This window comes from Eubalaena glacialis, chromosome 7, assembly GCF_028564815.1.
Source record: "Eubalaena glacialis isolate mEubGla1 chromosome 7, mEubGla1.1.hap2.+ XY, whole genome shotgun sequence".
Lineage (NCBI taxonomy): Eukaryota > Metazoa > Chordata > Mammalia > Artiodactyla > Balaenidae > Eubalaena > Eubalaena glacialis.
Genome location: NC_083722.1, coordinates 39,632,790 through 39,646,994, shown reverse-complemented (window position 1 = coordinate 39,646,994; position 14,205 = coordinate 39,632,790). Strand labels below are relative to the sequence as shown.

The 14,205-nt window shown below is 51.7% G+C and overlaps 1 protein-coding gene across 5 annotated transcripts in view; it reads left to right on the top strand.

Annotated features, from left to right (window-relative positions):
• Window positions 1-14,205, top strand: part of SCUBE3 (signal peptide, CUB domain and EGF like domain containing 3) — a 36,706-nt gene extending 22,501 nt beyond the window's left edge. For 4 of the 5 annotated variants that reach the window (XM_061196354.1, XM_061196351.1, XM_061196353.1 and 1 more), the window contains 16 exons: window positions 78-194; window positions 1,911-2,033; window positions 2,546-2,662; window positions 3,176-3,301; window positions 3,597-3,713; window positions 3,850-3,954; window positions 4,243-4,359; window positions 4,696-4,854; window positions 5,092-5,307; window positions 5,664-5,825; window positions 6,032-6,199; window positions 6,707-6,868; window positions 7,298-7,495; window positions 7,953-8,105; window positions 8,228-8,307; window positions 10,130-14,205. In XM_061196354.1, coding sequence (XP_061052337.1) covers window positions 78-194; window positions 1,911-2,033; window positions 2,546-2,662; window positions 3,176-3,301; window positions 3,597-3,713; window positions 3,850-3,954; window positions 4,243-4,359; window positions 4,696-4,854; window positions 5,092-5,307; window positions 5,664-5,825; window positions 6,032-6,199; window positions 6,707-6,868; window positions 7,298-7,495; window positions 7,953-8,105; window positions 8,228-8,307; window positions 10,130-10,279 — 2,270 coding nt within the window. In that variant the 3' untranslated portion in view covers window positions 10,280-14,205. The remainder of the gene's footprint in view (window positions 1-77; window positions 195-1,910; window positions 2,034-2,545; window positions 2,663-3,175; window positions 3,302-3,596; window positions 3,714-3,849; window positions 3,955-4,242; window positions 4,360-4,695; window positions 4,855-5,091; window positions 5,308-5,663; window positions 5,826-6,031; window positions 6,200-6,706; window positions 6,869-7,297; window positions 7,496-7,952; window positions 8,106-8,227; window positions 8,308-10,129) is intronic. The other variant, XM_061196352.1, reaches the window with a different exon arrangement.

Below are 14,205 nucleotides of genomic sequence, written 5' to 3'. Positions count from 1 at the left end.
TCCCTCCTATACCCTCACGTTTGGGACTCCTCCGAGCTGATAACCAAGTTACCATCTCCCACCTCCCTCCTAAACAGAGACCTGTGCTGTCAACAACGGGGGCTGCGACAGTAAGTGCCACGATGCAGCGACGGGCGTCCACTGCAGCTGCCCTGTGGGCTTCATGCTGCAGCCGGACAGGAAGACCTGCAAAGGTAAGGGTTTTCAGAGGACAGGAGCGTAAGGGTAAGGGGCTGAGGTTGGGACCAGAGATACAGTACCTATTGTGGGACCTCCTCAACCCCCTGGAAACGATCCTGATTGTAAATAACTGAGGCTGTGACTAAGGCTTGTCTCCTGCCCACCTTTCCCCATCTCAGTTCAAGGGGCACAAAAAAGTCCAGCCAGTTCCTTAGTGCTCCTGCCCCACTTTGTTTTCCTTACTCTTATTCCCATTTCGCCTATGGGTCCCTAACCCTCTTGGTTAATGAACATGCCATTCACGTTTGTTCCTGGGTCTAGAAGGATATTTGAGCCCTATGTATGCACAAGGTCACAGGTGTGTTCCATAACCTTCTTAACCCACATTCCCCAGACCTTCCCCATGGAAAGGCTCTCCTGGTCAGAGGGAGATTAGGGTAGCAGTTGGGAGCACTGATGCTGGAGCTTGGCTGCCTGGGTTCAGATTCCAGCTCTGCCTCTTATTAACTCTGCAATCCTGGGCTAGTTACTTAGTGTCTCTGTGCCTCAGTTTCACCAAGTAAAGTGCTTGCCTCATAGGAATGTTGTAAGGATTAAATGAGTTACATATAAACTATATGTAAAGTCTTAGAACAGTGCCTGGCAAATGGAACACTCTGTTAGCTATTATCATGGTATAATTTCCCACATTGTCCATTCTATTTCCCCCGCTTTTAATTAGCCAGGTTTAGGGGAAAGGTGGAGCGGGGGAGGAAAAAGGGAGGGTAGCCATACTGAAAATTGTGATTCATCAGGTCTGTGTCCCTTGGTCACACGGAGTGGGGACTGGAGGAAGGCCTGGGCTTGCTCTTTGTGTCTTTTGGCCCAACAGCTGGTAGAGAGGCTGCGGAGGAGGTTGGGGTGCGGGGGAGGGCTGGGGCCGCAGGTCAGACAGCCAGAGCTGAGAGGTTTGCTGCTAGGAAGGACTGTTGACAGGTATGCTAAGAGTGAAGTGGAAGACTGCCCCCTCTGCCCCCTCCCCCAAGTAGGGGTGAGTAGCCTGGGTCCTGTCTGCCACCCGCTTGGGGAACTTGACCTCAGGAAGGAAGCCGCTCACGCGCTCCCTCCTTCCCTTCCCCTCCTAGTGCTGAAAGCTGCCTCAGGCCTGAGTCTCTCCAGACCTCTCACAGCCCAGCCCCCTGCCTGGCCCCCACCCCTCCCCCCATCAGCTCCCCAGCCTCACTGGCTCTCCTGGAGGTCCTCCCTGCCTGGCCTCTCTTCTAGCTCCTCCTCTCTGAAGCGCTGCCCCTTTGAATCTCCACCTCTCTGCCCCCCACCCCCACCCCGTACTCTTATGGCAGGCAGGGGTGGGGGACAGTAAGGGGATAAAACCTGTCCACCAGCTTTCTTGGGAGGGGCTGTCAGTGGCAGAGTGACGGGCATGGACTAGCCCCCTGCAGGTCAGGTGCCCACCTACTTCTAGGCAATTACCTGAGGGCCTGACACTGGTTCCCATCTTTCCCCTTCTAAGAAGACTCAGTCTCAGGAAACAAGGTTGTTACTAATGGCCACAGATACCCTGAATGGGGGAGAAACAGAGATGGGAGAGAGAAAGAGGAGTCGGAAGAGGCAGGCCCAGGGCTCTCCTTGATTTTCCCTGTCTCTGTGAGGGAGGGAGGGATCTTGTCTCCCTGTTTGTCCCCAGCCTTCAGTATTACTCTGATTCTCTCTCCTTTGCCCTGCCTCCCCAGACATAGATGAGTGCCGCTTGAACAATGGGGGCTGTGACCACATTTGCCGCAACACAGTGGGCAGCTTCGAATGCAGCTGCAAGAAGGGCTATAAGCTTCTCATCAATGAGAGGAACTGCCAGGGTGAGCAGACTCGGGCCAAGGGCAAAGCCTTTGGAGAGTTTCTTGGGGTAGGAGAGCTTCAAAGAGGCCAGAGGGCCAGAGCCTGAGAAGCTCAAAGGACACTGTGGAGAGTCTGCATAGGCAGTGTTGTGCTGTGAATTAGCAAATGTGCTCCTTCCTCTGGGCAAACCAGCTCTACGCTGGGGCACGTGGCTTGGCAAGAAGTGAGGGATGGATTTCACCCCAGTTCATATCCTTGGCAGGATCTGACCAGCCTAACTACACATGGTGGCCCTGATCCATAGGCACCGGACCTCAAGAGTTCCTGACTCCAAAGACTCCAAATGGAGCGGGCTTAGGGGGCGGGTAGGCATGGCTGAATTGCTGATCTTAGGGCTGAGCCAGAGGTAGGAACTCTTTTCAGTTTAAGGGAGAGAGCCAAGGCCCCTCCCTGGGGCCCTTCACCTGAGCAGGGAGTCACAGGGTCATGTGCCCCAAGACAGATTCAGCGGCTTGAAACCTTGCTCTTCCAGACATAGACGAGTGTTCCTTTGATCGAACATGTGACCACATATGTGTCAACACGCCGGGGAGCTTCCAGTGCCTCTGCCATCACGGCTACCTGCTGTATGGTGTCACCCACTGTGGGGGTAAGTCAGCAAATCTGGACCCTCAGCCACCCAGCCCCTCTCACCTCCTCACCCTTCAATTGAACAAGTCCCTGAGTTGGCTGGTGGCTGTGGGCAATCCCCAGGTGCATGTGCCATGTCTGCATTCATCATGATGAAGTGGGAGAGATTAAGACAATTGAGAGATTAGAGTATCAGGGAACAGCATCCTGTTTCTGAAACTTCTGTCTCCCATCCCCATCACTGCCTCTTGACTCCCATCCTTAGCTTCCAAATTACAGCCCCACTGGTAGGTAGGAGTGGAAGGCTTTAAAAAGCTTGTTAGCTTGGCCCCTTCTCAATCCTTCTTTTGACTGGGAACAGAAATAAGGGAAGGAGGTCCTAGGTTTGAGCTCTTCTCGGGCCAGGAATCATCTTAGAGTGCCTGGAACTCTAACCAAAGGTCCTCACTCACTGCCCACTCTCTGGCTCCTACTCCTCCCCATCCCCCCACCCCCTTATTGTTTGTCTATGTCTCCCTCCTCCCTCGCCCAGATGTGGATGAGTGCAGTATCAACCGGGGAGGTTGCCGCTCTGGCTGCATCAACACTCCTGGCAGCTACCAGTGTACCTGCCCAGCAGGCCAGGGCCGGCTGCACTGGAACGGGAAGGATTGCACAGGTGGGCAGCGCCCTCTGCTGGCTGAAGCTGGCACTGCAGTTTCAGGGTTGGGGGTAGTTGGGGTCCTGGGAAATGTGGAGTTCCATACTGAGGAAGGTATAAGGTAGTAGGAGATGGAGAATGTAGCCATTTGAGATGTAAAGTTCCTGGTAAATAATCCCTTCATTCATCTCCGTGTACAGTTGCTGTTCTACATGTAGCTAATTCTCTTCCTCCTAATTACTTGACTGACGGACTGACAGAGAGGGCGGGAGAGGAAGACCCTCTCCTCCTCAGGCTTCTCTCCACTTCCTAGAGCCAGTAAAGTGTCATAGTAGTCCTGGTGCCTCGAAAGCCATGATCAGCTGCAGTCGGTCTGGGAAGAAGGACACCTGTGCCCTGACCTGCCCCTCCCGGGCCCGGTTTTTGCCAGGTACGGAGAGGAGGTTGCTGGAGGGCTGGCAGGGAGGAAGGCTGGCTGTTTAGGCAGCTCCTCTGGTCCCCTTGGATTCCTCCAGCCAGTGGGGGTCAGGGGGCAGGTCAGAGCTGTGACAGCCCCCTTCTCTCAGAGTCTGAGAATGGCTTCACCGTGAGCTGTGGCATCCCCAGCCCCAGGGCTGCTCCAGCCCGAGCTGGCCACACTGGGAACAGCACAAACTCCAACCACTGCCATGGTGAGCACCAGCCCAGAGGCCTTGTTCCATGCTACTCTCTGGCTTATTAACCCCTATTTCTCTTCCTTATTAATCCTCCTGGCCTTACTTTTTCCTGGATCCCCTTCTTTCCTCTGTAATTCTCCAGCCCTGCTGCCTTGCTCCCTCTACCCTTAACAGCTGATGCCCTTGGCTTTTGTAATCCCTCTCCTCCAGCCAAGCCCCTGGCCCCAGCTTCCCAACATCCTCTATAGCAGCCCCCACCCTCAAGGGACCCCCAGGCTGTGCTGAGCTCTGCCATCCCTCTAGAGGCTGCAGTGCTGACGGTTAAACAGCGGGCTTCCTTCAAGATCAAAGATGCCAAATGCCGTTTGCACCTGAGAAACAAAGGCAAAACGGAGGAGGCCAGCAGAATCCTGGGGCCAGGTCTGGACTGGGGACCCCACTCCAATGGGCTATCTGGCCACCAAACCCTTCCCACCCCTCAGCTTTTCTGCTCAGTGGGATCTCCAAAAACCCACTGGCACCCTGAATTCTGGACAGAACAGGGGAAGAAGCGGTTGTAGGCATAGGGTCCAAGGAAGTCCTAGGATATCCCCCCCACCAACTAATTAGTATCTTAGACTAAAAGAGAATTGAGATAGTTATAGTCAGAGATCTGGTGAGATCTGTCTGAGTTGGGGTGGAAAAGTGAGAGCTGGGAGTAAGAACATTCCCTGTCTCCAGGGGGTGCCCCTGAGGTTGACAAGGCCTCTCCCCCAGGTGGTGCCCCCTGCTCTGACTGCCAGGTCACCTTCATCCACCTCAAGTGTGACTCCTCTCGGAAGGGCAAGGGCCGGCGGGCCCGGACCCCTCCAGGCAAGGAAGTCACTCGGCTCACCCTGGAACTGGAGGCAGAAGTCAGAGCCGAAGAAACCACAGGTGGGACTTGGGACACCGTTGGGAGGAGGGTGGAAAGGGTAAGGCAGAGATGGGCAAACAGCAGCGAAGGAAGGGGCAGAGCCTGTATTAAGGGCAGACCCTGCCTAAGGCCAAGCCCAGGAGCCAGTCCCTCTCACCACGACCCTCCTAGCTCCTAGCTTTGCTTCCTTGCCCTCCTGCTCACAGCCACTCTTTCTTTCTCTTCCTTCTCTGACTCATAACACCATCCCCCACCAGCTGGCTGTGGGCTGCCCTGCCTCCGACAGCGGATGGAACGGCGGCTGAAAGGGTCCCTGAAGATGCTTAGAAAGTCCATCAACCAGGACCGCTTCCTACTGCGCCTGGCAGGCCTTGATTATGAGCTGGCCCACAAACCAGGCCCAGTAGCTGGGGAGCGAGTGGAACCAGTGGAGGCCTGTAGGCCCGGGCAGCACCGCTCTGGGGCCAAGTGTGGTAAGGGAGCTTGCTGGGGAACAGGGGAGCGGGGGAGTAGGGAAGGCTCAGCTTGGGTCTGGTTCAGAGCAGGACACTTTATGGCCTCCATTGCATCTCTCAAATTGTGAGGCAGCCAAGACCCTCCTGCCCATCATCCCCCCCCTTCTTGGTCCCAGGCTGAAATCTAGAGGGACGTCACGTGGGGCCACCAACCCTCCTGCACATGGCTTTGGCCCCTGATCCTCCCAAGCAGGATTCTGTTTCCAGACAAAGAGATTCTCCTTGAATCTGGGGGAGAGGGAAGGGGAGTCCCAGACCTGGGTGGTGGGAAATAGGTGGGGGGTGGGTGGCTAGCGCGGCCGACTCTCCCTCAGTCAGCTGCCCACAGGGAACGTATTACCACGGCCAGACGGAGCAGTGTGTGCCATGCCCGGCGGGCACCTTCCAGGAGAGAGAAGGGCAGCTCTCCTGCGACCTTTGCCCTGGGAGTGATGCCCACGGGCCTCTCGGAGCCACCAACGTCACCACATGTGCAGGTGCCAGGGGAACAAACAATACAGAGTGGGGTAGGGTGGGCACTGGGACGCCCATGGGCATGGGATTTCCCAAGGCAGGCCCAGGCTCCAGGCCACTCTCCTAGTCAACATCCTGTTTGTGTGTGCCTCTGTCCCCTGAGACTGGGTGACCCCGTGGGGATGACCAGGAACATCCCCATCAGAGTTGGGCCCTCGGTTTACTGCAGGTCAGTGCTCACCTGGCCAACACTCTGTAGATGGCTTCAAGCCCTGCCAGCCATGTCCACGTGGCACCTACCAACCTGAAGCGGGACGGACCCTGTGCTTCCCGTGCGGTGGGAGCCTCACCACCAAGCACGAGGGAGCCGCCTCCTTCCAAGACTGTGACACTAAAGGTGAGTGGGCTGCTCCCCCTGATACAGGACCCCAACCCCAGCTACTTCCAGAAAACTCTTCAAGTCCCCAGAGTAGACCCAAGTATGTTGCCCTACCATCTTCCCCAAACCGGGAAAGGCCCAGCTGCATGACCAATCCCCCCATCCTACTCATAGGACCCGTCGTGACCCTCCACCAGTCCCAAGTGTGGGAATTGGGGAATAAGTAACAGTTCAACTTACCCCTCTGCTTTGGAAAGCTGGTGTCACCTTCCCCTCTATACTACAAATGAGTTTCTGTACAGGTTTGCCACTGTGCTCAGTGCCTGAAAGAACAGGACTGGCGCAGTAGCCAACCACTCTGTCAAGTTCGTTTTCCCCTGAGCTTAAATTCTGGCCTGACTAGGGAAGGTTGGGACTCTAGAAGGAACTCTGGTGTCTTCATTCATTCTCTGCGATGAATGTGTCCTGCCCCAGAACTCCCGCTTGCCTGCCATCTTAACTCCTACCCTTCCCCCTTGCCTGCAGTCCAGTGCTCCCCTGGGCACTACTACAACACCAGCATCCATCGCTGTATCCGCTGTGCCATGGGCTCCTATCAGCCTGACTTCCGTCAGAACTTCTGCACCCGCTGTCCAGGAAACACAAGCACTGACTTTGATGGCTCCACCAGTGTGGCCCAGTGCAAGAGTATGTGTCAGGCCGGGCTGTGGAAAACGGGGTGGAGAGGCCTGGGAGCACTGGGCATGGGAGGAAGCCGGAGGTGGGCAGGGAGTAAACCAACAGGGAGCAGGGCTGGGGGGTGGATGGGCAGGAAAGTCCCACCCTCCATCTCTCCCCAACCCACTCAACCTCAAGACGGGCTGGGCCCTGTAGCACCCTCTCCCTGGAGGGGAGGGAGGCAGGTAGTGGGGAGGCAGGGACAGGTAAAGTGAGATTAGAAGGTACTAAAAGGGCAGGAAGGAAGGGAGACCCAGAACTTGGAGAAGAGATGATGACTAAGAAGGAGGCTGCCTACATGTATCTGATTTCCACTTCAGAACTCTTCAATTTCCCCAACCTATTTCCCCACTGACTTCCCTTCTCTTTCTCGCTTTGTCCACCGGGGCTTGGCTACAGATCGCCAGTGTGGTGGGGAGCTGGGTGAGTTCACTGGCTATATCGAGTCTCCCAACTACCCAGGCAACTACCCAGCCGGCGTGGAGTGCGTCTGGAACATCAACCCCCCACCCAAGCGCAAGATTCTTATCGTGGTACCCGAGATCTTCCTGCCATCTGAGGACGAGTGTGGGGACGTCCTCGTCATGAGAAAGAACTGTGGGTGGCTGCAGAGTTGGGCCAGGGAAGGGCAGTCCAAATCTGGTTGGGAGGGAGAGAGAGAGAAAAAAATTGGTGCTGGAAGAATTGGGGCAATGATGAGGGAGGCCTCGGAGCAAAGGAAAACAGCAATGAATGCTACGTGTTCGGTGGAGAGCAGAGTTAAGAAAGCCAGCTTTGGGAGTAGAATTCCAATAGTCTTACATGTGTCACTTTCCTATTCTAGTATTTTTACTGTTTCATTCACTTAAATGTCAAATTTCTTACACTGTGTGACTGCCTGGATGTCGAAGAGGAATTGTGGAACAAGCCCAGGGCATTGAGAGAGAATATGTGTATGCTGGAGGGTAGGGGAGCTACATACATGAGGGAGGGCCTCTGTCAGCATGATTCCTCACTCTAGGAGGACTTGGAGAGCTTGCCCTGCTCTCTCCTGACCTGCTGCTTGCCTTCCCAGCCTCCCCATCCTCCATTACCACCTATGAGACCTGCCAGACCTACGAGCGCCCCATTGCCTTCACAGCCCGCTCCAGGAAGCTCTGGATCAACTTCAAGACAAGTGAGGCCAACAGCGCCCGTGGCTTCCAGATTCCCTATGTTACCTATGATGGTGAGCAAGGGCAGGAGAGCCAGGGAAGTGGGTGAGAAAGGGGAGGCTCATGGGTCTTGGAGGGAGCAAGGAAGCAGGAAGAGTTCCCACCCCTGAGCCCCTCTCCTTCGCTGACTTTGCAGAGGATTATGAGCAGCTGGTAGAAGACATTGTGCGAGATGGCCGGCTCTATGCATCTGAAAACCACCAGGAGATTTTAAAGGTGAGTGAATATGAGCAACAATGATGGCCAGTGTTTAATGAGCATGTAACAATGTGCAGGCAATATGCTAAGTGCTTACCTGAATATTCTCATTTGATTTACACAGTAGCTCTATGAAGTAGGTACTTTCATCATTCCCACTTTACCGATGAGAAAACTGAGGCACAGAGAGTTAGAGAACTTGCCCAGTGGTAAAGCTGGGATTTGAGCCCAAGCCCATCTGACTGCAGTGTCACTCACACTATCTTACACTCTGGGTGAAGAGAAAGGAAGGATGAGGAGATGAAATGTCCTTGACCTCTTCCACCAAGAAATATACGGAAAATGTGGTTTAGAAAGATGCTTTTGCATAAGTCCCTGCCTTCCCTTACTCCCTCCTCAGTTCCCACAGAAAAACAGCAGATCTAGTACAGCGTTTCTCAGAGTTAATTCGGTATAGACCTCTATTAAAGGAAAAGGAATGTTTCCAACATTGAAGGACGGTCTGGATACCTAGGTCTGTAGATCCCAGTTTGAGAAAATCTTACTAAAGAAACTATAGTCCTAGTCACAGTAGTATCCTTCATAAATTATCAATGCAAGAAAATGTTATCTTTATGATAAATAAAATAATTTTTGTATTATTATCAAAATGAGACACAATGACAAAAATCTAGAACTTGCAGACTGCAAAGAATATAATTTCAGCAATGCTTTTCAAAAATGTTTAGAGCTTCTGAATCCTTATATCAAATGTGCTGTGGAACTCCAATGCATAAAGTAGAGGCACCATTTTGATTAAAGTGGAGATGAGAGGCTGGAAGCTCCACCCCTTGTTTTAAAAATCTGCTGATGCAATGGAAAGAACACTAGCCTAGAAGCCAGAAGAGCTGAGTCCTAATGCACAGTGCTTGGCATCCAGTAGGCTCTCCACACATCATGTTGCTGTTTCAGACAGGGTGATCAGGGAAGGCCTCTGAGGAGAAGAGACCTGAATGAGGTAAAAGGCTACCCATTAGAAGATCAGGAGAGGAGCATTCCAAGCCCAGGAACATGGGAGCCATGTGGCATGTTCAAGAACCTTGAGGCCAGTGTAGCTCAGCAGAGTAAGGAAGAGTCAAGAGGGGGATAGAGGAGAGACAGCAGGGCACAGATCACATTCAGCCTATGGGCCATGAAAGGGATTCAGCTTTACTGAGTGATAAAAGAAACCAGACTCAAGAGGGAGGCGATATGGGGATATATGTGTACATATAGCTGATTCATTTTGTTGTACAGCAGAAACTAACACAACATTGTAAAGCAATTATACTCCAATAAAGATATAAAAGATACATTTTAAAAAAAAGAAACCAGAGAAGTGTTTAGAAAAGAAGAAGGACGTGATCTAATTAAAAACCAAAAAAGTCATTCTGGCTGCTGTGGGGGAGAACAGTCTGTAGAAGGACAAGCATAGGTAGAAGCATGGAGACAAGTTAGGAGGCCATTGCCAAGTGAGCGATGATGGTGGCTTGGACAGGGTGGTAGCTCTGGAGACAGTGAGAAGTGGTCTGACCCTGGATGTATTTTAAAGGTAGAATCAACAGGATTTGCTGTGGTTGTGAGCAAGAGAGAGGGGTCAAGGATGGCTCCAAGGACTGGGACTGAGCAGTGGAAGGATGGAGCTGCCACTGACTGAGCTGTAGAATTCCAAAGGAGCAACAGATGGTGGGATGGGAATCCAGAGTTCACTTCTGGATGTGCCTATTAGACATCAAGAGGGGCTGCTGCTGAGTGGAGGCTGGTGGTCCTCTCTCCCACCACTGACACTGATGCTGACATTGCTACCTGCCATCCTCTGCAGGACAAGAAGCTCATTAAGGCCTTCTTCGAGGTGCTGGCCCACCCCCAGAACTACTTCAAGTACACAGAGAAGCACAAGGAGATGCTGCCCAAATCCTTCATCAAGCTGCTCCGCTCCAAAGTTTCCAGCTTCCTGAGGCCCTACAAATAGTGCCGCTAGGCCCAAGACCCAGGTTTTGAAACCCCCAGACTCTTTAGCCCTCAGAGCCGGCAGCCCCCACCCTCGGATGAGGGACTCTCTCTGATCTCTCTTTTTGGAGAAAAAAAAAATCTCCATATAGACCAAGCACTCTCCCTTTCTGTTCCTCTAGCTTCCTTTCCTTGTCTCTTTCTGCCTTGCTCTTTCTCTTTACTCATTTCCTATATGCTCCCTGGAAAAGCCATTCAGTGCTGGCTCTATTCTCCTGAGGGGTGAAGGAATAGTATCCCGCTCCCCTCCCCAGCCACACTGCCCATTTTACCAGCTCACATCCCTGACCCTATCAGCTTGGAAGGGTGCTAGAGGCCCACGAAGGAAGTGGGTCTAGTGGGGAATGGGGAGGGGGAAGAGGGGCTTCTGCCGTTATAGGTTGTGCCTTGCTAGACAGGAGCCAAAATGTCCCCTGGCTGTGCCCCCCCAGGAATATTCTAACAGCCCAGGGTTCTGCCAAAGAAGCCTTTGACTTACAGGCTTAATGCCAGCACTCGTCCTCTGGGACACGTGGTTTGAGCCCTGGAATGCCCACACAGCCAGCTTTCCTGTCTACACAGCTCCTCTCCTTCTTCACTCACATCTGCCTGGGGTCCAGTTCATGAGGGCTTACAAAAGGCCCACACCCCTGGCTAGTGGACACCAGCTGAATGAGGAAGAGCAGCAGGAATTACCATGTTGAATAGGCCGCTGCTGCTCCCCAAGAGAAAGACTTATCTCTGCAGGACAGAAACCAGGTTTTAAAGCATCGGCAAAAAAAGAAAACGGAAAAAAAAAGAAAATGTGTCCTCTAAAGGACCAGACTACAGAACAATTGGAAGCCAGCCTCAAACACTAATCCCTTCTCTTACTTGTCTTCCCTGGCCCAGCCATTCCCTAACTCCCACCCGAGTGCTCCCTGGGGGAGCCCTACTCCCCTTGCTAAGGATTGTCCTTAAAGAAACATGGCTGCTGACCAAAAGCCAGCTTGGGCCTTGCCCCCAGAGTTGTCTTTCCCTTGTAGTCCCAGATGGCTTGTGGGCCCCACCAAAGAGGACCCCGCTCTGCAGCCAGCCCAGAGCCACCTACCTCTGGCCCCAGGCCGTGGGCAGCAAGAGGAATGTGTGCACTTGGCGAGCCTTCTGCCACCCTGTCCACATCTAATAAGTGCAATCATTTTGAGTCTTTCTATGTTGACTAGAGGGAGGGGTTTTTGTTTTCTGGTTTTGTTTTTTGTTTTTGTTTCTTTTTCCTCTATTAGAACAACCCTATTTATAGCTGCCTAAGAGAGAAGAGTGTATGTTTGGAGTGGAAGAAAAAAGGTTTTGAATCTCATGAGCCTTGAGTGCTGGAGCATCTGATCTGTCTCTACTCCCCCAGCAGAGGCACCTGATACGTAGGATATGTAATTCTGGGGACTTGATGGAGCAGGAAGGAGAGGGACCTGTGTTTGCTAAACCAATCCCACCATCCCTATGCCTCCATGAATTCAGCATGGACCTCAAGATTGTAGAGGCTGATGGAATTGGCTAGTGATTCTCCACCCCAAGTAGGGAAAACCTCCATCGCTTCCCTGCTTTCATCCAGTTTTCCCCTGATGTGCACATGGAAGAAGACCAGGACAAACCCCCTGGGGATAGGCCGACTCAGGGCCCTGAGGCCAGAGACAAGGCTGTGGGAGCCAAGAATAGGGCAGTTATCCAGGCATGGAGTTGTTTGCCTGACGTTGGCCATTCTGCCTACCCCTGTTTGCCATTTCCTCTTGGAGCTGACTTCAAGCCTAGCTTCCTCAACTACTGCTTTTCAAAAGGAAGAAGAATCAAGTCCATGCCCAAGTCCAGATCCTGCACATACTCCACCTTCAATCCACTGCTGCCTATAAAATTATTTTCCATTTGCTCCTTCTAGTTCCCCCAAAGCTGTAGCCCTATTCAATCAAAGGCTAACAGTTGACTCCTAGGGCTCACTTCTAATGACTGTCTCAGGCTATTGCTCCCCAAGGAGGCTCAACACTAAATAAAGGAGCCGGACACCCCCCGCCCCCCAGTCAGTAGCATTCACCACCTGAAACAGCCTTAGGCAGTAGGTAACCAATGTCACAACTAGATCCCCTGACATCCATTAGCCAACACCATGGCCCTTGGGGGTAGAGTGTCTGGCTGCCTTTGTCTCTCTGGGTCAAAGAAGGCTCTGCTGTACAGATACAAAACGGGAAATGGTCATTTAATAGAAGTATCCACACTTCCCAGGAGATGCCATGAAAACTGCTTTAATCTACTTTGACCATCCTCATTCTCCACCAGAAGCTAGGATAACTTTCTGATTCCTCTCTCCCTACCATTTTGCATCTCTCTCAGAAAGCCAAACAGTCAGAGTGCTTCCCGATTCATGCCTTCAGGGTCTGACTTCTTGCTCTCCATTCCTTCCCTGTCACCCTCATACACACACATAAACACACTTCCTCTAACCATTTATTCCATGGTTTCCAGGGCTTGCAAATTATTTCCACAGTATGGAAAGTAGAGACCACCAAGCTTCTTAACTAATGTCAAGACAGATCTTGGAGAGGAGGTGAAGACCTGCTAATGTCCACCAAGTTTAATTTAGGTCATCCAAGTTGGGAGTTAAGAATCCAGGCAAAGCTGCTCCTAAACCTACAGAGGAAGCTGGCCCAGGGGCATCAAACTAAGGGTTAGTGGATTGAGGAGTCAACATTCAGGGACTCTAGGCCTTTACAGGTCAGACAGAAAAAGAGGTTTTTACCACTGTAGGGAAGTAGGAAGATGGTATAAATGGGAACCCTTCATGAACTAGCCAAGGGGCCTCTCTGCAGGATGAGGTATTCGTAGGGCCGCAGTACTGCGAGGCCTCATTTTTCTTAGTACAAAACCTGCCCTGATCTGAGTCTGGGAATGGGAAGCCATTCCTGCAAGGGCTGCAAGCGCCAAGTGATGCATATCAGAAAGGCACTTATGTCTTCAGCAACGTGGCAATCTCTTTTTACTTCTCTGCCTCTGTCTTTCTGTGTTATTGGGCCAGGCCCATTCCCTAAACCTTGGAGAACAAAGTCAGGAGAAAACTGACCAGAGCCTGGACTTGAACTGCCCTGCCCCAGGCCTACAAATTCCCAGAGGCTGACATTGAGCAGTGACTGCTCTGACTCTGCCACGATTGGATTAATTTGAGGTGGTACAGGCTCAGATTTATTGCTGAAAGTTCAGTAGTACAGTCCTGGTCTTTAGCCCTAATGAAAGTTTTCACATCCAAGAAGTTTTCTCCATATGCATGTTTGAGGTGACTCTGGAGATTAGGGGGCCATATCTCAAAATGTCAGAAAATATTATAGAGCATTCAGACTTCTGTATTTGCTGCTTAACCTCAATATAACAGGCTCAAACTAGAGGAAGGGAGACAAAGTGTAACTGACCACAAGCAGAAAATAATGTTAACCTGCTTGGCTTCTCTCTTAAGCACTGTAAGAGAAAAGTGGAAGCCAACAACACACGGATACCTTTAACTTTGACTTGTCTCAAAGGTAGCACACTCTGTCCTTGGGCCATTACTTGGACTAGGAACCCTCTACAAAAATATATAAGAGGGAATAGAACCCCCAGTTCTGTTATCAGCTTATCTAGATAACACAGATTGTCACAGTTTGGACAAACCAAAAACTTCATTCTTCTGTGTGAGCTGAACTTAAATTTCAGAGAATAACCATTACCATGTGGGAGGCTTTTTTTTTTTAATGCAAAAGAAATCTCAAAATATTGTATTTATATCTACCTTCCACTGCTGCCGATATAGTAAGCGTCTCCTACACAACAATAAATGATGCAGTTCATAGAGTATTTTGCACTTGGGGGAAAAAATGTATCTGAACTTGTAAAAAGAAATGTTTGGATTTTGTA